The sequence below is a fragment of the Triplophysa dalaica genome, chromosome 22, assembly GCF_015846415.1.
Source record: "Triplophysa dalaica isolate WHDGS20190420 chromosome 22, ASM1584641v1, whole genome shotgun sequence".
Lineage (NCBI taxonomy): Eukaryota > Metazoa > Chordata > Actinopteri > Cypriniformes > Nemacheilidae > Triplophysa > Triplophysa dalaica.
In genome coordinates this window covers 11911437-11934600 of record NC_079563.1, presented here as the reverse complement: position 1 = coordinate 11934600, position 23164 = coordinate 11911437, and the positions used below count along the sequence as shown (strand labels likewise).

At 38.5% G+C, this 23164-nt stretch overlaps 6 protein-coding genes across 8 annotated transcripts; 5 read left to right on the top strand and 1 right to left on the bottom strand.

The window, feature by feature from the left end:
• The first annotated feature begins 374 nt into the window (after positions 1 to 374).
• Positions 375 to 8301, top strand: cnih2 (cornichon family AMPA receptor auxiliary protein 2). 3 transcript variants are annotated; one of them, XM_056736709.1, is made up of 8 exons: positions 375 to 505; positions 814 to 977; positions 1563 to 2177; positions 4491 to 4559; positions 4767 to 4814; positions 5720 to 5832; positions 5913 to 6056; positions 6450 to 8301. In XM_056736709.1, exons 3-8 carry the CDS (start codon positions 2097 to 2099, stop codon positions 6475 to 6477), a joined length of 483 nt encoding a protein of 160 aa, XP_056592687.1. In that variant the 5' UTR covers positions 375 to 505; positions 814 to 977; positions 1563 to 2096; the 3' UTR covers positions 6478 to 8301. The 3 variants fall into 3 exon arrangements, with proteins under 3 accessions (XP_056592687.1, XP_056592685.1, XP_056592686.1); XM_056736707.1 differs by having other exon boundaries at positions 418 to 505; positions 806 to 977; XM_056736708.1 differs by having other exon boundaries at positions 418 to 505; positions 806 to 977; positions 1504 to 2177.
• Positions 8302 to 12109: 3808 nt separating this feature from the next.
• Positions 12110 to 13086, top strand: LOC130411993 (ubiquinol-cytochrome-c reductase complex assembly factor 3). Its single transcript, XM_056737048.1, has 2 exons — positions 12110 to 12412; positions 12773 to 13086. The coding sequence occupies exons 1-2, from the start codon at positions 12296 to 12298 to the stop codon at positions 12899 to 12901; spliced, it is 246 nt and encodes an 81-aa protein (XP_056593026.1). The 5' UTR covers positions 12110 to 12295; the 3' UTR covers positions 12902 to 13086.
• Positions 13087 to 13346: 260 nt separating this feature from the next.
• Positions 13347 to 13965, top strand: dmac1 (distal membrane arm assembly component 1). The gene is made up of 2 exons (XM_056737093.1): positions 13347 to 13687; positions 13760 to 13965. The coding sequence occupies exons 1-2, from the start codon at positions 13477 to 13479 to the stop codon at positions 13822 to 13824; spliced, it is 276 nt and encodes a 91-aa protein (XP_056593071.1). The 5' UTR covers positions 13347 to 13476; the 3' UTR covers positions 13825 to 13965.
• A 1444-nt stretch (positions 13966 to 15409) lies between these two features.
• Positions 15410 to 16602, top strand: mrpl49 (mitochondrial ribosomal protein L49). The gene is made up of 4 exons (XM_056737084.1): positions 15410 to 15545; positions 15705 to 15849; positions 15986 to 16110; positions 16250 to 16602. The coding sequence occupies exons 1-4, from the start codon at positions 15435 to 15437 to the stop codon at positions 16394 to 16396; spliced, it is 528 nt and encodes a 175-aa protein (XP_056593062.1). The 5' UTR covers positions 15410 to 15434; the 3' UTR covers positions 16397 to 16602.
• Positions 16603 to 17121: 519 nt separating this feature from the next.
• znhit2 (zinc finger, HIT-type containing 2) lies at positions 17122 to 19226 on the top strand. The gene is made up of 2 exons (XM_056737472.1): positions 17122 to 17242; positions 17358 to 19226. The coding sequence occupies exon 2, from the start codon at positions 17406 to 17408 to the stop codon at positions 19089 to 19091; it is 1686 nt and encodes a 561-aa protein (XP_056593450.1). The 5' UTR covers positions 17122 to 17242; positions 17358 to 17405; the 3' UTR covers positions 19092 to 19226.
• Positions 19227 to 19366: 140 nt separating this feature from the next.
• On the bottom strand, positions 19367 to 23027 carry tm7sf2 (transmembrane 7 superfamily member 2). Its single transcript, XM_056737473.1, has 11 exons — positions 22948 to 23027; positions 22708 to 22773; positions 22403 to 22599; positions 22039 to 22093; positions 21095 to 21289; positions 20884 to 20987; positions 20535 to 20654; positions 20269 to 20437; positions 20101 to 20181; positions 19785 to 19907; positions 19367 to 19699 (listed from the first exon to the last, which is right to left on the bottom strand). Exons 2-11 carry the CDS (start codon positions 22766 to 22768, stop codon positions 19539 to 19541), a joined length of 1266 nt encoding a protein of 421 aa, XP_056593451.1. The 5' UTR covers positions 22769 to 22773; positions 22948 to 23027; the 3' UTR covers positions 19367 to 19538.
• Positions 23028 to 23164: the final 137 nt, after the last annotated feature.

The following is a 23164-nucleotide window of genomic DNA, read 5'->3' as shown; positions in this document are numbered from 1 at the left end:
ATGTGTGAGATCAACAAGGCATCTGATTTTATGTTAAATAAATAAACTGTTTGTTTTATGTTACATAAAAACGATATTTAAAAAAGGTACAATTATGGTCATACACATGTGTGATGTTTTATCTGGATGGGCGGTATGAAAATGGAAGGAACAACAGAAAGTGAGTAAGACACTAAGTTCCTTTTGATGTACGGACTTGACACATAGAGTAAAGAAGAAAGAGAGAGACATGGAAACAAAATCACTTCTTCTCTCTTGCTGTGACAGGAGCACTTTCATCAAGAAAGTAACACTATGAAAGAGAGAGATATCTCTGAGAGAATAAAGAGGGAGGGGAGAGAGAGTGAGAGACAATCAAGGGAAGCCAAAGAAGAAAAGACTCGGAGCTCCCTCTGCCCCCTCATATCACTCGAGGGAATGAGAGAGTACACTGAAAAACAGGACTGAAAACAGAAGCACAGAGAGGGAGAAGACTGTTGAATGTAGTTGGGCATCACATTCGGAGGTAACAAGATCATGTTTTTATTCTAAACATCTCAATTAGGTTGGGGTAGGTGAAAAAGGGGGGTTTCTATTTGTCAGTTGTTTTATTTACTGGAATTTGTAAAAGGCGATACAGAAAGGGTCTTGATAGAAAGAAGCAAATAGTTAACAGCTAGGGCAGACATGGGTAGGAAAATAAAAACGGTACGTTAATGAAGTGACTTCTTAAAGCTGCATGGGATCAAAAGCATGTGCGGCGCAACATAAAAGAGCAAAATACGACCAGCACGTTCATGCATTTATTGCTTCTGGCTTTTCACAGCTGTTCAGAGCACAAACCAGCCAATAAGACACTGTTATGGGACCGACTGTGACACTCAGAGCAAGACAGACCAGAGATTTCTGACAAGGTGTCGACCCAGATTGACTTGAGCAAAATGAGGGGAACGAGAACAGACATCGACAGACTTCAACTCCTGCTTCTGAAAACACTGGTAGATGATCCTTAAATACTATCATCACTTAGTGTAATACAACACGGCTAACAAGTGAACCATTCCTACCATCATCTTTGAAATATCATTGTTTAGATTGTTTGAGGGATTGACCATCATTACGGCGTTGTTACAGCATGCCATGCACGGCTGCACATCTAAATATGGCACATTTATTAAAACCAAGTGTATAGATGATTGAAGTGAAGCATTAGGGACTGTAGAAGCCATATGGTGCACAAAATCACAAGTCAAGCATGGCATTTCTTGCAAAGGCAGCTTGCAATGAGATTACAGTATAAAGCCATTCTTGTTATTCACATACATGAATATTGATTTAATAGCGCTAACAACTAAAAGAAGATGAATGATGGGAAGACCTATTGATCGGAGAGGCTCACAAGTGTGACATTATTGATTGACATGGCCACATTTAGAAATACATCTCTAATTGTAAAGCTGTTCTTCAATCATCCATCAATTTGGAAAAGAAAATTCACAACTCGAGTAAATGTCTGTGTTTCAGATCGTACACAGGCGACATTCATTCTCCAGTGACCGATGTGCCAACAATCTATTTTTTAGGTGTTGTGCAGTATACAAGGTTTGTGGACCCAGTGAGCACTAATAGACACAGGGGGAGGGGACAGATTCTCAACATACAAAAAAACCCTCTGCCAATCAGAGGAAAAGAGAGAGAGGGAGTGAAGAGCAAGTGAAGAAGAGGGGAGAGAGGAGTGAGATTGCAAGAAGAGTGAAAAGTGGAAACAGCTCCAGCAGTTATCTACACAGCACCCAAGCAGAGAGAGAAAGAATTGCACACATACACACGCAGAGTCCAGCACACATGCTACAAGACGCTCCAGCCAGCGGAGGTGGATAACCAACAGACGCCTGATATCTGCAGCTCCAGACGAGAAGATTCTTTTGTAGTTCTCTCCATCTTCACCTGGACCAAGAAGAAGGACGGTAGAGTGGTCAGCAACAGTGTGAAAGGGAAGGTAACGCAGTAAGGAAGACAGTGAGAGAGAGAGAAAGAAAGAAAGAGAGAGAGAGCAGGGGAAGATTCCCCTTTGCCCTCTCTCGACCCGTTTCACCATCAGGCTGGCGGGCACAGCCATGGCCTTCACCTTTGCTGCCTTCTGCTACATGCTTACACTCGTGCTCTGCGCTGCCCTCATCTTCTTCGTCATCTGGCAGGTAAGTTCAGAGCCGTCTGTAGTTTCACACCTTGCTGTAGATCTTCCCTATTTAATACTATGTGGGTACGTAAGTGTGTTGAAGAGCTTGATGTGTTACCTGTAGCACCGTCACACTTACATTCGAGCTGGCATGGGGATACAGATTGTTGCCAAGTCTCTGACTGCATGAGTGTGAATGCGTGTGCTGGTGCCAGTTTTCGAGCGTTGAGACTGGTGTGTGTCTGTCCAAGCTGTCTCCTCTGCCCTTAACAAGGGGCCTTGTACACGAGGTGAATATAAAATGTATAGTTATTCTTGGAGCAGACATTCTGAGTCATTGATGATTAATGATTGACAGAATAAGCAGACGACTACTGAACAAAAGAATTGAGAAAGGATGTGTGCAGGAGTTCATCATAAGTAGACTATGTTTAGTACATCTTATTGAAACATTTGCAGTAGCCTAATAATATCCATTCTATTTTTCTTATAATTTCACACACATAAACACACTTACAATTTTACTGTACGTGGGTGAATGTCATAAACATATTAAGAAAATTTCATATTTTACCCCAAAATCTAAATAGATTTTTGAGTCTGTTATGTAATATTTTACTTTTAATTTTGTTTATAGTGTGACTTAATGGTTTTGTATTTTAAATAGATTAAAGACCATGAAGTATAATTTATTGCATTTACTTTCATATATATGACCCTGGAAGACAAAACCAGTCTCAGGGGACATTTTTTGAAATTTTGATTTCATCTGACAGCGGAATAATTATGCTTTCCAATGAAATATTTGTTTGGATATGACAATATTTAGAAAATCTGGAAATTGAGAGTGCAAAAAAATCTTAATATTGAGAAAATTGCATTAAAACATTAAATCCTTAGCATTGCATATTACTCACAAAAATAAAGTTTAAAGAAATGTATAGAAGTCTAGCTTTCGTTATCTTTTGGGCTGCGTGTGCAATGATGCTTGCTTTGGTAAGTTCCGGTGACAAATATTTTTTGCGTTTTGTGCCAATAGGATGTCGCTCCTCTATGGGGAAGCTTTTGACATTGGGATGACGTAAGCTAAACATTAACGTTAATAGCGCTGTCAATATGGATATTTCCTTTAAACAAATACATCGATTCGCTTCATAAGACCTTTGTTTAGACCACAGAGCTGTGTCGAGCAGTACTATGATCAATGGAGGCACTTTTTGGACCTTCAAAAAGTCACCTACCATCCACTCCCATTCTACAGCTTGGAAGTTAAATGATATTGTGAATGTAAAAACGACAACATTGTTCTTCCAGAAGAAAATCGTATTCGTTTAGGATGCATTGTGGGTAAGTGAAACATTGGGAAATTTTGATTCAGGGGTGAAATATCCCTTTAAGTATAAAAAATAATACAATGACAAATAAGAATTTCATTAGACTCCATTGGTTTTTCTATGGCATCCCGCTGTCTGTAGATTTACAAATGAAATTTACACAGTCGCCACAAGAGACTTCAGCATCATCAGTATTCTACATACTAGATGCAGCAATCTGACATAGGCAACAGCAGACAAACACAATGGCCCTGAAGCAGAATTTCTAAAGTCTAAAACACCAGCGTACAGACTCTCTGAATTCCTGAGCAGAGGTTAAGATATTTTCAGGTTGGTGGTGGATTGCAGACTTTACGTGTAAGACGTTGAAAGGGCCATTAAGAAACAGACTTGAAATGACTGAGTATTGACTAATGAGAGGAGTGGGAGAGAATCTAAACATGAGTCATTTGCTGTGAGTGCGTGTGTGTGTGTATATATATATTTATATATGTGAGAGAAGGATGGAGCATGGAGACAGAATGGGGGAGGTTGAGAGTCTGTGCATGAGTGCATGTCGGTGAGAAACCATGTTATTGAGAATGCTTATCAAACCGTAATTTTGTTCTGACACCCTCTTCATCTCTTTATGGCTCTCAGCCAATAAGATTGTGAACTCACTTCGATAGTAACCATGACACCCGCTTAGGGGCTCATTCAGTCGCCATGGCAACCGCATCTGTTTACAGATGACAGGGAAGTGAGGACCACAGGAGATATGGGTCTGTATGGGGAAAAGATGGAGAAGGGGCTAGAAAGGAAAATATAGCTTGAAGCCACAAAAATTGGTTATGGAAAGTTAAAGTCATTCGGAGAGAGACAAAGAAAAATCAAGAAAGGATTGAATTATTGTACATGATGTAAGAGGCATCGTCTGTTTATTAACTTAATAAACACACAGATGACTTCCAAAAAGAAAGTGCGGTTGCTCAACTGACACCAGTTCTGTTTCTGTCCAGATTATTGCATTTGACGAACTGCGCACAGACTTCAAAAACCCCATCGATCAGAGCAACCCCACCAGAGCGGTAAGGCTTTTCTTAGATCACGATTTCTTTCACACAGCATCAAGTACACAGCATCACCCTACCGACTGTGAACAGCATGATCGAAAAGGAAGTCTCCAGAATACATGCAAACTCACAAGACATGCATGCATGCTGTGCAACATATAGAATGATTTCAGCTGGAGCTTGCTGCTAGATTTCTTACAGGGTTTTTCTGTTTTTACTCAGAGGGAAAGAATACTGAACATCGAGAGAATTTGCAACCTTCTCCGAAGGGTGAGTGAAATTGTGGTAGATCACCAAGTCAAAATTTGAAGTGCTCAAAGGAATAGTTTACTGAAAATTGAAAATATAAACCTGAACGACTTGATATTTACTTTCACCTTGGTCCCCCTTCATGCACAATAGAAAGTTTGGAGGGATTGAGATAACAGATTTTTATTGTATTCAATTAAAGTTCCAGTCTATGAAGTTTAGCGGCATGTAGCGGTGAGGTTCCAACCAACGACTCACTCCACCCGTGCCCCCTCTCTTTCGAAGCCCTACGGAGGCAAAGATGTTTCTGTGTTTTCCTTTTCGAAAGAGATTATGTTTTTTACAAAACACGCTCTAGACCAGTTTGTCCATTTAGAGCTACGGATGGTGAATTCCATGCAAGGGGACCCGCCATGAATGTAGATATAAGTAGCTAATTCTAAGGTAACAAGAACATAACGCTTCATTATGCAAGGTCTTTATACACCTTTGAAGACAATTATGTATATAATATTGCATTTTTGTGCATAGATCCTCCAAAATATTACACACTGCACCTTTAAAGATATTAAGATACAATTTGTGGGTGTAATGCAAATATAAATTAAACTTAATAATTAATTAAAGGTGATCAAAATCTGAAGCAATTGAAACAAAGGCATTATGTAAAATGTGAAGATGAATGTGAAGTTGCTGATGGCATTGACATGTAGTAAGAAGGTTGTTTGACAGAAAGATGTTGAATAGACATCCTTGGAGCATTCTGTCTCTTTAAAATGATATTTTCTTTCACACGCTCACAAAGAAACAGAACTGATTGTGAAGAAGATGAGACATTTGTCAGTGACGAGTGCATTTCTGCACATTTGCTTACAGACATCACAAGCTCTCAGATGCGTTTACACTATTCATAACCCCTTTTGCAGCTGGTGGTTCCAGAATATTCCATCCACGGGCTCTTCTGTCTGATGTTCATGTGCGCAGGGGAGTGGGTAACTCTAGGTCTCAACATCCCCCTACTCCTTTATCATCTCTGGAGGTACAAACTCTCACTCATATCAGCTCAAAACTACAGAAAAGACTTTGTGTTAAGTAATTTCCTCTGATTTTCTCTTAAAGGTTTTTTCACCGTCCTGCAGATGGGTCTGAGGTTATGTATGATCCTGTGAGTGTGATGAATGCAGACATTCTGAATTACTGCCAAAAAGAGTCCTGGTGCAAACTAGGTTTCTACCTGCTCTCCTTCTTCTACTATTTGTACAGGTATTGCCATTTTCTTATTTAAAAATTATTTTAATCTCTGAGAAAAATACCCCTATTGCTATCGCTTATACTTATGGGTCCGGGATTTTAAGCACGTTTTGCAAACAACAGACATGAAACCACCCTAAATCTTAAAAAATTATACATGCAACTTTCCTCAAGCCACACTGTTAGAGATATTTAAGTTTTCTTGAATATTTGCATTGGGAAATTAACTACAGAGGAAGTTATGATCAGGATAGAAGATATTGAGATGATAGATATTAAACTGCTATTCATAACTCTATATTATTTCTTGACTTAACTAATATTTAATTCAGAAGGTGGATGTTTGTCTATGAGAACAAATGAGTGTCATTATTAGTTTATCTCATTATCCCCCTTTTTTTTCAGTATGGTGTATGCTCTGGTCAGCTTCTAAGCAATTTGATCGAGTGAAGAATAAAGTACTATGAAAGGAATGAGAGAGATGACAGAACAAAGACAGAACGATGTCACGCTTTCCTCTCCCTCATCCTCACCTCTCCACCGCTGACCTTGTTCAGCTCCTCCTCAGATCTTCTGGGTGGGGATGGACGATGGACAGGAGAGAAGACTAAAGACAAGGAGGCACTTAAAGCTGCTGAAGCAAAGTTGCCTCAATCACTGCCATTAAAAAATGAGAAGACAAGTGGACCTAAAGAAATTAGTGCAATAGAGAGGGAGAACAAAAGGCTCAGGCAGCGTAACATCGTTTTATTCTCAAGGGCTGCTGAAATCCGCTGCTCATCTTAAAAAGAGACATTCATGGTACTGAAACAACTAAGGAACATGTTACCTTGAAATTGAAATGTTAGGCCGTGGAATTTATGTTGCAATGTTTTGTTTTTTTGTTCAGATAATACAAAACCACATTTTCTGTGGTGGAACTTGTTATGTCAAAGTATTTAATTACTGCTAAGTATTTGCTAATTCAGTATTTGTGATCTACCCGTATGTAGAGGTACAATATAATAATTTATTGAATTCCTATAAGGCTCCGTCATTGCAGCACGGTTAGGGTAGTTTTATTAGCATCCTTAAAAAAAGAAAACAACCGCACAAAGAAGTATATTTTTACGTGGTGATGTTTACAAATATTTCAAGCCAATCAACCAATGAGACAAATACCACAGGCCGGAAAAACTGTTTGAGCAGCATCACTTCTGAAGAACTTTTATAAGAGTGACTTGACGTTTTGGGTTCATCCATCACGGGCCGCGGTGAGGACAGAGGGTCAAGCGAAACAACACTTCCTGCGTGAGATCCTTAATTGATGTGGGCATGTCAGACAGGCCATTCCTGAGGGACGGGAGATTCGACCCCAACCACTGCCGGAGTTAAAATACCCGATAGACTGTGACAAATCATAAAAGCACTTTGGAATGCCAACAAATGAACTGTAGCAGCAACAGAGGAAGAGTAATTTGCTTTGAGTGCGGGAGACTGTCCAACGTGGCTGAATGTGATACAGATGATGGATACGCAGGTGATGAGGTTGTCATGGCGATGACAGTGATAACGGTCTCACATCAATGAACAACTGCAGCGGGAATGACAACTTTTCAGGCAATCTCATTTGCTGTTAGACTATATTGGCCTACAGCATTTATACCCCTCTGTTCTGTGTTATTGAGGGACCCCCACCTTGTGTGTTCTGTCGTGTCCACGAGTCTGCTAACAAGTAGATTAATGATGATTATTTAACTAACTCAGCTGTGTGTACTTCTAGCTTTGTAGATTAATAAGGTGGCGTATCATTCCTGAGCCTCTGCGGTAGCTAGAACAGATTCATTACAAAATACTGTGCTGGAGGTATTATTACATTCTCTTCAACACACGCACATATAAAATCTAACACCTCATTTTAATAAACAAGTAATTTAATAGACACAGTCAGAGTGCATTTTAGAAACGCTGCCTCTTTAGTGTGGACCCTCTTTCTATATTTAGGCTTTGACTTGATATACCCAAATAATAATGTGAATATACCCTGGACAATCGCTTTTAGCACAACAAAACTGTGGACAGGGAGAAATGACTAGGGTCTTCATTCTAGAGGTCGTCACTGAATGTCTTTTTGTGATTTGATATTTGTTAACATGCAGTATCTACATTTAAGAATACCTGCATGACAATATCTTTTATACATGATTCATTAATGTATGCTACAGCACCTTTGGTAACTTTACGGTGTGTATTCAGTTGGATACGACCTAAAAGCTTATATACTCTACAAAAGCAATTCCTCATGTTCTAATAAAACAATGTTGCCTAGAAAAGTGTGTAGGCTATTGTTAATTGAGTCAGGGTGGGAAATAAATGCAACATAAATTTGCATTCGTAAAACTACTATTAAAGAAACAGTAAACTAAAAAGGAAAATCATTAAGGCACCCTTATATCTTTATAAACACATGTCTTTCATTCTTATGCCCTGGTAGAAAAAGAACCAGACGTTCTGTCGTGTTTCACTTAAAAACGAAAGATCATCGATCAGGTTCAAAATGACTGGAGGGTGACTCAGGATTTTCATTTCTGACAGAACTAAATCTTAAAGCATAAGACCGTCTGAAAAACAAAGATATATTGGATTCTGCAAAAACTCAATTGAAAGAGAGAGAAAAACGAATGATTCAAATGTTGAAGGCTAACAGATAGTTTTTAAAGATGAAGAAAAAAATTTAAACGTAAAAGACTTGAGCGAATAAAAATGTTAAAAAGTGATCATAAAAGAGAGAGAGAGACAGAGAGAGTGCTTTGGAGTCAATAAGAGGCTAACATAGCTTGGTTGCCATGGAGAAACAAAAAGAATGAAATACATTTTATGTTAGGTTGTGTCTTTCTGTTGTTGAAAATCAAAACCAAAAGCCTGGCTAGCATCGGCTTTCTGTGCATGGCAGCACAGTTGAATAATGTGCCAAAGCTTTAAACAGCAATTTAGTATGAAAATGGAGCAGAAAAATGGAACAGATAGATTAATGAATGAATAAAATAAACATTCCAACGAAAATGTTCTTTTATACATGCCAGTTTATCACATGACACCAGAGTGCACTTTAATTTGTGGCACACAGGAAAACATGCATGTAATCACATACATTCCATTGCCCAAGTCTATTTCTCTTTTCGCTCCTTTTGCTCCTCTCTCTCTTCACCTCTTGAGAGATGTTGCTATGGAAACTGGTTACAATTGATAAGTTTGAAACATGAGCGAGCCACAGACATGCTGCTGGTACATACACAGACATAAAGACACACACAGACTAGAGACACCTACACTTGAAAAGCCTTCTTTGTTTGAAGAGATGTTTTCAGATCACCAGGAAATGATTATATGTGATGTTATAGATCAGCGATTTAACCCTTTCATCTCCTCAAGATGCCAGCCCTCAACGATGAGTCAACGAGAAGCAGCATTATCCTCCCTGGTTTCTACAAAATCATGATTCAGATGTATGAGAACATGACTCTAAAATTAATTTCCCATAATATGATAAAAGGAATGACAGAATATTAGAAGGACAGAAGGGGATATAAATTATGCAGTGGTGCAAATCTCCCTACACCGGAATAAAGATGAGGTTTAAAGTAAGAAAATGAAAGACAAATTAGACCAGATGATTCTAAATGATAAATGGGGTTGGGAGAAGAAAGATAGCTTTGAGATACTGTGGTGTCCTTTGGACACTGGAGCACAAGTCATCCGTGCATGCTTTAACAGCACGAACAGAGCTATAATACCGAAAATATTTTTTGTATATTAAGTATCTCTGGAAAAGTTGTTTTTTTTAGCCAAAACAACACAAAAGTTGTATCGTTTCGGGGAGAAAATACTTAAAACAGTTAAACAAAACATCAGATATTCCATTCACATGTAAGATCTTAAAGCGATTGTTCACTCAAAAATTACGATTATTTCATTATTTACTCATGTTTTTACAAATTTGTTTTACACACTAGTGTGATTTAGAAAAAGGACCTCATTTTGCATTAAGGAAGTGCAGATTATTTGTAGCCATTTCCCCTTTCCACAGATGATTGTAAGGTGAAACAACACATACGCAAGTTGTAAGTGTGAATTAGCATTCTGTCGAGAACTGTCTGGAGACTCACTCCCAATGCCATCGAAGCCATGATTAGCATTCATACTGGACGCAGTGCCATGAAATATTGCACAGGTGTTGAGGGGCGTTAAACGCTGTTGAGAACATCACGAAAGCACAATGTGTGCGTGCTGTATGCATAACAGGTTGTTGAGCAGACAAGTGTAAACAATTATAATAAAAATATCCACATAAACACACCAGGGGTGAATGTAAACTATGAAGCACACACTAGTCTACATACGCTGGCACACACTCGCACACATGAATATTTCCTTCAATGATCACCAGTGCACCTTCGGGAAAAAAGCGGCTGTCATGGCAACAGGAGCAGGCATCTGCAAGCGTTACTGTAGCAATCAGAGAGGAAAGGCAGCCAGGGGGTTGGCGTGAGAGGTGTCATTATAGACTGAGTGATTTGGAGGAGGTGGGGGGGGGGGTGCAAGAGGCAGGAAACGATTAAATATTCAAGCAATAACACAGCCAGTAGAAATTACCTCTCTCTGCCTCAGAACATCAGAGATTTGAGCCTTGAAATTAGTATGGGGTGAAGGAATCTATAGTGCGTACCGCCTAAAGTTCTGCAAGACCAGGTGAAATAATATAAGACATAAAAATACCATTACTCTAAAATCGTTCATGCCAAAACTGTTGCTTTTGACAAACTGGGATATGGAAACAGAATTCACTTGACCCAAATTCAACTTACGCTATTGTTTTCTGCGACGATATAGCTTTCTGATTGTATGCTTACATATACTTCTACATTAAAGTTTGCATCCTTTACAAATAAATGACAATAACAACCTTTGTCTACAATAAATAGCTTCCTACGCTGTAAATCCCTGTAAAAGTATTTTTTTGAAATATGTGCTATTCTCCAAAACAAATGTATTCAAATACTGTGTTTGATTTCATTTTTTTGAAGTGTCTTACACCATGTTGCCACAATTTTATTGTAGTACTACCCATAACTGTAACTCTAGTGGCTGTGCAGAAACTGTGGTTACCATGGTGATCCCTGATGAACAAAGCTCTACATGTGATCAAGCTGTGAAAATGTTGCTTAAAGGGACACTAATATGTACCTTCCGTTTCAGCTGTCTATTCTGCACCTTGACTCTGATGGACACACATTATCGGCACTTATGTTCTTTCAAAACACCCACTCATCCTGAAATGAGTCACACACATGTCTGGTTTATTATCTCCATGGGTGCAGTCCATAGGCGTAATGATTTTTATTCTGTACAAACTGTATATTTTATCCCCCACCCCTGAACCTGAAGATCATAGAAAACTTTTTGCACTTTTTGATTTTCAAAAAATATCGTTCTATGGGATATACAAGCTGATTTGCTCATGGGGATCCTCAATGTTGGTCCCCACAATGACCAAAAAGTTGCATGAGTCCCCATAAGTTGGCGTTTATTCAGGTTTAGGTCCCTAACACACACGTACACTCACTCACAAAGTCCATCTATAGTCTATACCACATGATATTTTAGAGCCATCTGGTGGGAAATACAAGGAACTTACATTGTTACCTATGTATCCTGATACTAATATTTTGGTTCATGTGCATGCGGGAAGCAATAACTTGCAATAATAAAACCCTTCAAATGAATTTCAAGTATTTTGTAAAGCAATCCCCTTGTGTTTTGGAAACTATTCCAGCAGCAGGATTTAATGGTGTTCCATTGGTCGCCATCCGCCATAAAAGCATCCCACTACCACTAGACACTATAGTTTCCATTAAACCAATAAATATGTTTTAATTTCAGTTATGTTTTTATCAATCATTATAAATTCGGTTAAATCAATAATTATCAATAATTAAGATTTATCAATGTACTTTGATAGCATTCGATAAACCGCTTATTGAGAACGAGCACAAAAGCTACCCTCAAGCACGTGCCAAATGTACACATCGATGAGGAGTACGTTAGTCTGCCAGTAGATGGTTAAAAGTTGTATAATGGAGAACTCCCATAATGCACTGCATCGTGTCAACTGACATTGTCAAACGTGTTGGGGGCAGAGGGAGCTGCATTATAAATAATACCACGGATAAAATTATTAGGTTGTAAATGCTGGCGGAGAGTTTGTGCGCATCATGAGTGGCATGAGGACTATATTGACCTCGCTAACCTTGGTCGGGGCTGTCGGGGCTAGTTACGGTATGTGGGCCATAATTGTACCTGGAGAAGAGAAGAAAAGGGAACTATTGAAGGTAACGTTAGGCTATTATTAGAATTGTATGAAGAGTAAACAGACTTGCATTGAACAAAAATTATCAGTTGCGGGGTTAGTTCCGTAACTATCCTTATACGAGTCGTGTTTTTGTTTGTAAACAAAGCGGCAGGGCAGAGCATGAACTCAATCTACGTGTGGGGGAGACTAATTCATTTAAGTTGGATCGTGATTTTGTTAGTTTAATGGCACCGAAAACTGCCGTTTGTAGTGGCATAGAACAGATCACTAATAACACATGCGTTGTTATCATGGGACACATCTATGAGAATGCAATGACAACAATACGTGGTAAAATGCGATGTCTTCAATCAATATCGTTTCTATTCTATTTTCTCAGAATCTGCCGGAGTCTAACCCTGCCCGTATGGAGGAGAGCAGGAGGAGAAATGCCCTCACGCTTCAGGCTCTCAAGGATGCTGCAGAGACCAAAGAAAATCTTGCACGTGGATATGGGGGACAAAAATGAAGAATGCGTTGTGCACAAAAATCAGACTCTTAAGGTTCGTCTGTGAATCTGCAGGAGGACAAAGCAGACTTATTTAAAACAACTTATCAATAAACTTATTGTTTGCACACGCATCTTGTCAGATTTAAGATGGTTGTAAATAAACTAAACTATGAGTAAATAAAAACCAACTTCCTTGGAAACAGCATTGTTGTTCTACAGATACGATTACTCTATGTAAAAAGTGTGACAGCTTTGTAGATGAGAATTGTGTTATAAAACATATTTTAATAATGTCATCACAGTACAGAGGCTAGTTATTGAAAAAAAAAACGTATTTTACTAACAGCCCTATTGTGAACACATCAATAATCGTAAAACTGTAATCTTAATATTTCTGCGCAAATTATAAGCAGAAATGACATGCACGAACACAACAACAACAACCCAAACGCTTCCGGTGTGTAAGGTCAGTCTTGCATGCACGATCGTTCTCGGTGGGATGTCCTCTACTACATGAACATCTAAAATGTTACAACATTTTCTGGAAAATACAGCGTGCAACTGGTTATAACAGTATATATATCAGCTTGGCCATGTCCAGTGGACCACCATCTACAGTACAGTTGAGTCCTATCAAATCAGAAGCTAAACAACAACTATTTGGCAGCTGCTGGAGCTGTCGACTAGTATCAGGCGGTGGACTGTTGGCTGCCGGAGCATATGTATACATGCAGGCGCGTAATACAATGCGTCTAGGTGGGCCGACATCTCTTGGCACAGTTGTCATGATCGCATTTGCAGCAGGTGAGATTATCGTGTGCATCATGGAAGTCACTGAATGATCGATCGCTGTGATCTGATTTCATTTGTCTCTAGGATTGGCTTCATGGGGCGTCGTGGTGATTGCTGATCCAGTGGGAAAGGCGACAAAGAAAGCATAGCGATGCTGAACATTTCATCAATAACCAAAACAACAGTGGCATGATAGCATACCGCAAGCTTGAAATTGTTTAGCAAAACTGTGCTTATGTAAGAATGAATTTACAATAGTGTTTCATTAAATGTGTTTATTTGCAAAATGACCCTCTTCATATTTACAGAATATAAAGTCCCTGTGATTCACAGTTTCCTAAGTTTGATCCAAGTGCACAAATTATTTTTTATGATCAAGTAATCATAGTGCAGTTTTCCCCTCAATAATGTCCAATTGACCAATCCAAGTGAAATATATGGAATGCAGTGAATGTGTAAAGATTATAGTTTTGATGAAGAAATCATGAGTTAGCAATCGGCCCCTTCTTTTTGCCAAATGTTGGCAATGTTGCGATTGTACAAAAATTCTCCTCTTTGCCCTTCCAGTCTTTTCTCTAGCATGTCCAACTGAGAGAATCATAACAAGCCCACTTAGTAAACAATAGCTGATCCTGCAGGGATTTAAAGGGGAAATCACTCTGAATTAAAAATTAAAAACTGTACAGCACACGATTTTTAATGTGGATTTAAATATGTTGTTTAGACAAAGATTAATTTAGGATATGAAGATTACACATGTACATGTAGTGAATAACACTTACCCTGGGAGTTTGCCCTCTGACTTTACCTGCTCCTGCAGGGAACCGTGGACTTTGCCTTTGGTGGTGAACAGGTTATATTTATGAAAACAACACCATACATGCATGCAGACATTTTCTCTTATTTTTTATCATATTGGCTCCGTCATGGAAATGAATTGCCATGTCAGTTTTCTCAAGAATAGAATCATACTAGGACAATAAGGTTCCTTATCTTCAAAGTCTTTCAACGTTTACTCATTAACACATTTTTAGTTTCTGGTGAATCTCAAATTCAATACTGGGAATTTTACAAATGGGAATAATCACATTTTGTGTCTTTTTAAACTTTCCCTCCTATAAGCCTTGATGACACGTCAAGTGTGCCAAGTTACTCCAATCCAGACAGACAGGTCATTGTCTCATCACGAAGAGGCACCCAACAGAGAGGAACTGAAAATAACAAGCAAGTCTCTTAAGAGATCTCACACTCAATCTGTGCCTGAAAATAAAAATAATAAAATCCAGTACGAGAATCAAAATCTGTCAATGATATGGGCAAACGTCTCTGATCCATTCAGATGAATGGAGTGCAAAGTCTGGGCATGAACAAACAACTGCATCACGAATCTTTAAAAGCACAAAACATAAAAATTGGATTCACAGTTTCTTTACATAGTACAAAATACCATCTGTTTGCATGTAAATACTATATATATGTATATACTATACATACTCAAGATTTTTATTTACTGCGCATGCGCTTCGAATTAAAGTTACGTAAAGGTCCCTCAGAGCAGAGTAAAAAGTGCAGTTCTATTTTAATATTATTTTGCGTACCAATTATTGGTACTAGTAAGTAAGATTGACATTTTGGGCATGTTTTGGACAACTAATGTTTTAGAGAAGTAATATTTTGAAATGTGTCCGATGTCAATAAAGTTTCTTCATTCAAAATGATGACGTAAGAAAATCATCTGTCCTTCCTCTCTCAAAGAGAAATGTCTGCCTCCGTCAGAAGCATGTCTTTGACACTCTGTCGCAGTTCAAGAGTTGTCCAAAGAGCTTTCCTTCCAGCTACACGTTTATTCAGTGTTGGATCTGGCTTAAAAGTGAGAAGTTCTTTTAAACTCATAATCATTTCGCGTGAGGTGACATGTCACAACAGTAGATCTGCATTGAATGTGGTCTGTGCATGAAATGTTTAATAACATGACTAAACCGATGATATAATGAAGTGTTTAACCGGGTGATTTTGTTGTCTTTTCCAGGTAGAAGACAGATCTGATGTAGCAGGGAGTGTCATTGAATCTACTGGAGAGTACAGGTTTGTGGAGAGGCTCATTCCTCCATCACGCATCCCAGCTCCCCCTAAACATAATGGTCCCTCTCCTTCAGGATGGATCCAACCACCAGGTAAATGACTGCATTCCTTAGTATACATGTAGTTGTAGCATGTGTTCAGTTACGATTGGTGATGTGTATTTTTCCAAAAGTTTTATAATGGTTTCCCATGGTTAGAGTTTATTTTCATATTTATTTATTCACACAGACACACCACCTTCGCTGCCGTACATGATCCGTCGCTCCCGAATGCACAATGTACCTGTGTACTCTGACATAAAGCATGGAAATCAACACAGTACTCTGCTCAGGAAAATCGAGGGAGACATATGGGTGAGTAGAATTAGTGAAAATGTCAAAACAAATATGCTTGTTATATTAAAGTGAAGACACCTTGGTACATTCTCTAAGGTGAGAAACACCATGTGGAATGTCATTTCTAATTGTATTAATCTTATCTAATGCTTTCCAGGCACTGAACAAGGATGTTAAGGAGTTTCTGCTTGGGCTCACAGGCAAAGATGCTCCAACACAGGTCAATGAGATAACTGGGACCATCCGAATAAAAGGACCGTTTGAAACAGAGCTGAAGGACTGGTTACTGAAGAAGGGGTTTTAACTTTTGATTTATTTAATGGCAATAAGGGCTGAGAGGAGACATGATAAAGTAATGTCAATTCTTAACACAGGCTTTGATTTACAATGTTTGTTTTTTTGCTTTGTATTGAAGTTTGTAAATATAACATGCTTTCCTGGTTTAAGATGAAATAAATATAAGAACATGTCCTAAAACAGAGTGATGTTTATGTCTCAAACATAACAGCTGCGAAAAAAATGTAAAGGACCAGATAATTATTTTCTGAATTTACAATTTATAGATTAGTTTCAAAATAAAGTGTTTTTTTCTAGTGACAACATTTCTCAAAATTCCTAATGAAAATATTGTTTTTTATTTGCATTTATTAAAACTGGAAAAGCTGGTCGAAATAAACTGTTTTAAGATCTTAAATATTGCAAAGAAAACAAGTTTATATTCATGTTTAACAACAAAACACGAATGTTTTAACATATTTTTTATGATCCGTTACATTTTTTACATATAACGTTAATGGATACAGATTTTTTCACAATTTATATGCGTCTTTGCGGTCCTTCACATTGCTGTTGGGTTATTCCTGAAGTTTGTTCCTGTTGAAGTTCAACTGATACTTGTCCGAAATTGTAACAATACATGCTGATTAAATGTTAAACTAGAGTGATTTTCATGTTTTCGGTTGCTCACTATCTGTCTGCGTAAATGTTGCGCCGTTTCCTCCGCTTGAAGAGCTTGCAAAGGTAAACGTCATCATGTCGCGACAAAACGGTCATCTAACGTGAAGCGTCGTGTTTCCGAAGAAATATGTTAACAAGAAGTACCCCAAAGTATATTTGAATTTCTATGTATTTGGATATACGTTTCTATTAGGTAAGAACATTTATACAAACCTTACTGCGGTATAACAAACTGCATGCGATCTCTGTTTAAACGCTGCGTATGTAAAATAACGTTAAACTTCTGTTCCTTTTCTCTTAAATTGCAGATCAGAATTATTAAAGTAATGCAACCTACCTCGATTCATTAGCTCCTCATGGATCCTGTTGTTAGACGTAAAATCCCTGGCAGTCTACGTTCGTTACTCACGGATATTGCACCAAGGGAAGAACAATACTTTTCTGACTGGCAAGAAACAGACCCTGAATCAGTAAACAATGATAGGATTGTACTTCCCAAAAGAGGGACTTCTGAAACCCTCCTGACATCAGCCACAGAAGAAAAAGAATGTGAAACTACTAATGGAAACGTAGCATCTTCACTCAGGCCATGTGGGCTTTGCCTATCCAAGCCTTCCTGTTACACTTGTCCCAGGTGTAACATCCCATATTGTGGACTGGTTTGTTACCGCAGTCCTGATCACTCTTCCTGCTCGGAGGAGTTTTATAAAGAGTCTGTGCTTCAGGAGCTGAAATCTCAAGGTGTCACAGATGAAGAGGGAAAAAGCAAGATGCAGGAAATTCTGTTAAGGCTCAGACAAAGTGCAGAGGATGAAGGAGGTACCACAAATTTTCTAAGGAATTTACAGCAAAATACTGGAACTAATGTGACGCAACAAGACGCAGATGCTTTGGAGCTGCTTTCGAGGTTAGCGGAGATTCAGGCAGCTGGAGACGAGGATAGCCAGGAGGCACAAGAGATACTTGCAAAACTACAAGACATTGAAGAGGGTGGTAATGCCATAGATGGGTGTGATGAAGAAGAAGACGAAGCTGAGTTAGCAGAGAAGTTAGACGGGCTGGATATTGACTCTCTTACAGAGGAGGAACTCTGGTCATTGTTATCTGCCCAAGAAAAAGAAAAGTTTGAAGCACTAGTGAAAGGAGGAGCTATCGGTGGGCTCGTTGCCTTGTGGAGCCCCTGGTGGGAAAATCACGAGAAAGACACCAAAACACTTATAGAGGAATTAAAATCTCAGAATGAGAAAAAAGATGGACAGACCAAGGCCACTGATGAAAAAACTAAACGAGACACAAGGAAAGTAAAATTTGCATTGGGGACAATCCAAGAGGTAAATAAAAAAGAGGCGATAAATAAAGATAAATCAGTTGATAAATCAAATTCTTCAATCCCTGCAGTAAGTGCCAAGATCCCACCTCTTCTCACACTGTCCTCAAACCCATCTCCTCTAGTGCAGTACAATCTAGTCAATGTTATCTATGGATACACCTTCTCACTGTGTCTCGTCAACGGGGACATCTCAGAACAAGAAATGTTGCTGGAGTTCTGTCAGGTAGTACTAGGCATCTCAGAAGTTCTTGGTGATGGACGTGTCTTCAGTTCTGTCCCAGAGGCTGTTGAAGCCGGAATAACAGCTCTATCTACAAGTGGACACTTTGACTGTGAAGACCCCAGGGCTCCACTGCGAGCCGTGAAAGCCGTGGCTCACGTTCTGTCTGGAAAGAGCAGAGAGAATAATGTGGGCTACTCGCTGTCTGCTTTGTCCCAGTTGCGTTCAGCTTTGAATAAAGCAAAGAGTTTTGTTCCCAAAGCTGATGAGCAGGCGAGACGGATGTATTTCAAAGCAGGAAAAAAGTGTGAGTTTTTCCAGTCTTGGCTGATGGAGAATTCTGCTGCGGTGAGGAGTGTGGCAGGACAGGTGTGGATGGATTATGAGAGGAGAGATGTTCAGAGGATTAAATTAGAGGGAGAGAAGAAAGATTTAGAAATGAGACTGAAAAAAAGCAGAGGTAAAGGTGTGTTGATAGAAGAGATTGAGTGAGTTTTAAAAATGAAACATTTATAAATAAAACAATAATTTGTCGTTAACTGTGTCTGGAATAAACTATTTACTTTTTGAGAGTCAACAACAATTTTCAGAGATATTGTAAAATAATAAAATGTTTTATTACTATGGGTTATAATCTCTCGGCTTCTTTAACAATTAATTTTATGTTGCAAGTACATACTTAGAGGTTCAGAAAGCACTAAAATATATAGGCAATGCACTACAAAACATAAGTAAGCATTTACAATCGTAATAAAACCATAAACAAAATCAACCTAAAACACAATGGTTTCCACAGGAGTTTGTGTTTTTTGCTCTTTCATTTTGATGTCAAATTTCAGCAGGGACCAGTCATTCAGCACCAGTGCTGGCTAGCACTAACACACATCAATGTTCGTGTCCGTGTTTTATTGTAAGGTCTTCAAAGCTCATTGGTCTGCATTAGTAAATGTAAGGGATTATTCTATAGGGGACTCGTTTGCAGTATGTATCCCAAGCGAGTCCATACTTGGCTCTGCACTGATTCTCATCCCTGGCCTCTCGGTGGATGAGCAGGATGGTAAAATATATGACATAGAAGTAAGGCAAAATATGTGACATTCCTAGAGTTAAAAAAAAATGAATTAAACTGATGGTTTTAATGTATTTAGTGAGGATCACACTAGATTATGTTACTGAAATACTTACCACATGGTAGGGACCAAGCCAGAGCCATTAGAAGGTCCCCCAAGTAATTTGGATGTCTGACAAACCCCCACCATCCGGATACCAACAGGCGCTTTCCTGTTGCGGTGGCAATAGTTTCTAGATCTGAAATTAATAAGACAGACAAAGAGGATGTGAGAATGTGTTATTTATTCTCCAAATGCTCTGGATGACATGACTTGGTCACCACAAGGGATTTATTCAATCATGTTGATATTGTATAATTTAAGAAAATTGTTTATCGAATACAAATGCTCAGTATGCAGTAAAATAAAAAAAAAGATTAAACAATACTGACGTTTTACACTTTTGTTTGTAGGGTCTCGTCTAAACTGATTTTTCTGAGAGTTGGACCTTCGAAAAATATAATATCCAATTCCTGTGGAAAAAAAGCGTTAGGAGATTGATAAGCAAAGATTTTGATTAAGAAAGATGCAGATTGGGATCTTAACACATAAAAATATACCATTTAAAAGAACAATCCCTGCTGCTCCAAGGGTACTAACTGGCTGTGGGTGCACAACCAAAAACATGGCCTGAAGGCCATATGTGAAAGGAACCCAAGCAAGATCTCCAAATGCCAACATGAACCCAAATCCATCATGTACAATGTCCATAGTTGTAAGCACAGCCTCCTGCAAAGACAGTTCAATGTGCAATATTTTAGAACGGAAAAAAACGTGTCTATATATCCTAAATATTTGTTAATGTCAAAAACATTATTTCTCATACTTCGTTCCATAAAGCATCTGTGACATAGAGGAGTTGGAAGACATTCACAAGCAGCATGGCGAGAGATGGAGAGCCCCTTAGCTCTACCTCTTTCATCAGCATCCCCAGGTTTATTACTACCTAAAAACAAGAGAAGAGATCGAATAGTATTATGGGGTAAAACTGGTGATCACTATTGCATAAAACGTGATAAGCATATGTATGGAATATAGAATACAGAACTATGTGCATGCATATATTTGATGTTAAAATCTCACTCATTTGTATATCGTTTGGATAAAATCATACACGTAGACATCTGGATTTACACTTGCTGTATAAGTATAAAATAAATGATTCAAAAGATTACCCAGCCTATTAATCCAGGTCTGAGTTCACAGAAATATTTCAAGTCAAAGTCCCCAATGCGAGGGTTAAGCTCTCGACCAATGAAGAAGTCATACAGGGGATTTCCTTTAAATGACAATAAAACAAATAGTGAGATATCTGAAAATGTCAATCATACAGTCTAACAAAAATATCAAAATGAATGTTTCACAGAAGTGCACTTATTATCTCACCTGTGTTTCCTCCAAGGGATAAAGCATATTTAGGAGCCCAGAATGAGCGAATGTAGAGGTACATAGACAACAGGTAGGACAAAGCAATGGCACACACAGCCAGAGGCAACACAAGTTCAAAGAGATACCCGAGGGGCATCCCAAGCCCAAGACACAGTAACAAAAGGGCAACAGTAATGCAGAGGGAATGAAAACCTAAAAACAGAGAGAAAAATCCTAAATTTACTACCTTCCCATTTACCTTATCAACATAAAACACTATTTGTGTCAGAAATGAATAGAGATGAACACATGCAGTCTTGAATTCTGAGTGTGTGTGACAACATAATGGAGTTTGAACTCTGACTTTTATAATAGATAGTAAAAACAAGTGCATGAGAACAAAGATTAGCATGTTTATATTATGTCAAGGACAAATACATATAATCAGAGTGAGACATGTAACTTATAAGAGCTTAAACTTCATATGTGACCCTGGACAACAAATCTTATCTTATATGAACAGTCTTATGGGTCAGTTTTTCGAAATTTGCTAAATAAATAAGCTTTCTATTTATGTATGAGTTGTTGGAATAGGACAATATGTGGTTGAGATACTAGTTTAAAACTCTGGATTCTGGAGTGTAAAAAAATGAAAATATTGAGAAAATTGCCTTTGAAGTTGTCAATCAGGGGCACTGTGGCATGCCATCCACTCACAAAAATAAAGTTTTTATTTATTTAAGGTAGGACATTTATTAAGGAACATGATCTTTACTTAATATCCTATTTATTTTTGGCACAGAAGAAAAATCAATAATTTTGAACCAAACAATGTATTTTTGTCACAAAAATGTTTCTGTGCTACTTACTATTGGTTTTGTGATCCAGGGTCACATATATAACCTAGATAACAGCCATATTTAAACTGTGTAACACTTTAAAAGTTAGAAAGCTTATATTACCATTAATAGGATATTTCAGCCTGGATCCATCTCTAAGGACTAATCCTTCAGAAACCTAACAGTGAGAGAGCAACCGAAGAGTTTGGTTTCAAAATGAGCAACATTTTTTAATTGTGCATTCCAATTAACATCAATCGAACTGCAGTTGGTATGTTTTGATTTAAACCATAATACCCCCAAAAAAATAAGGCTAACTAACACAATGAAAATCTGAAATTTTGGAAACAAACTCTTCGAACATTAAGAATGAGAGAGAATAATTCCAAAATAGTTAAATTAAGACTACATATAAATACATAAAGTGTCCTTAAAAATAGAATCCTAAGGTATCTTTGGATGAACTATAGTAGAAACATCTTTTCACCTTCCCCACTGGCAGCAGGTATAGAAAGCTCTGCAGGGTGATCCAACCTGCAACCAGAACCACAGCTAAGGGGTCCCATAACTGGGCAGCGGGGGTAAGAGGTGGAGGCCACTGAAGCACACTAGCTGCTGGAGACCGACACACACTCAGCAGGTACAGAACTGTCAAAGGCAGGAACACTGGGATGCAGGTGGCACCTGTACAGGTGAGAATTGAACTCAGACATGGCTCAGACACTCCTCTGACTATTAAGCAGAGCCATTACAACGCATGCATATAACTTATACACAAATATCCCCTCTCACCCAGTGCACCTCCAAATTCCCTCTCAGTTGAATGGGATTGTTTGTATTTGTTAGGTTTCATGTTGTCTGTTTAGGGCAGAGATATAGTCAAGACATCGTGCACATGAAGCTTTTAATAACAGTTCACAATTTGAATTTACAGTACAGTACATGTTAATAAATTTTAACGCGTCAATGTAATAAAGAGGTCGTAACCTCATAATATATAAGCATATCGTGAACAGTAAATGGATCCCTTACCTTTCTTTTCCGCAAAGTTATGTTATTTTACAGACCGCTCATCACTGCACACCGCTAAGGAGGTGACGCCTGCAACACGCTGTTTGCCTTCACTGTGTCTGTCCAATCAGCGCTTACTGCGGTCATCATAAGAGTGTGGAGAGGCAGCCAGCGAACCAATCATACTTTTACAATTGTAGATGGTCCCTCCCCCAACATCTTCCTGACCAATAGACGA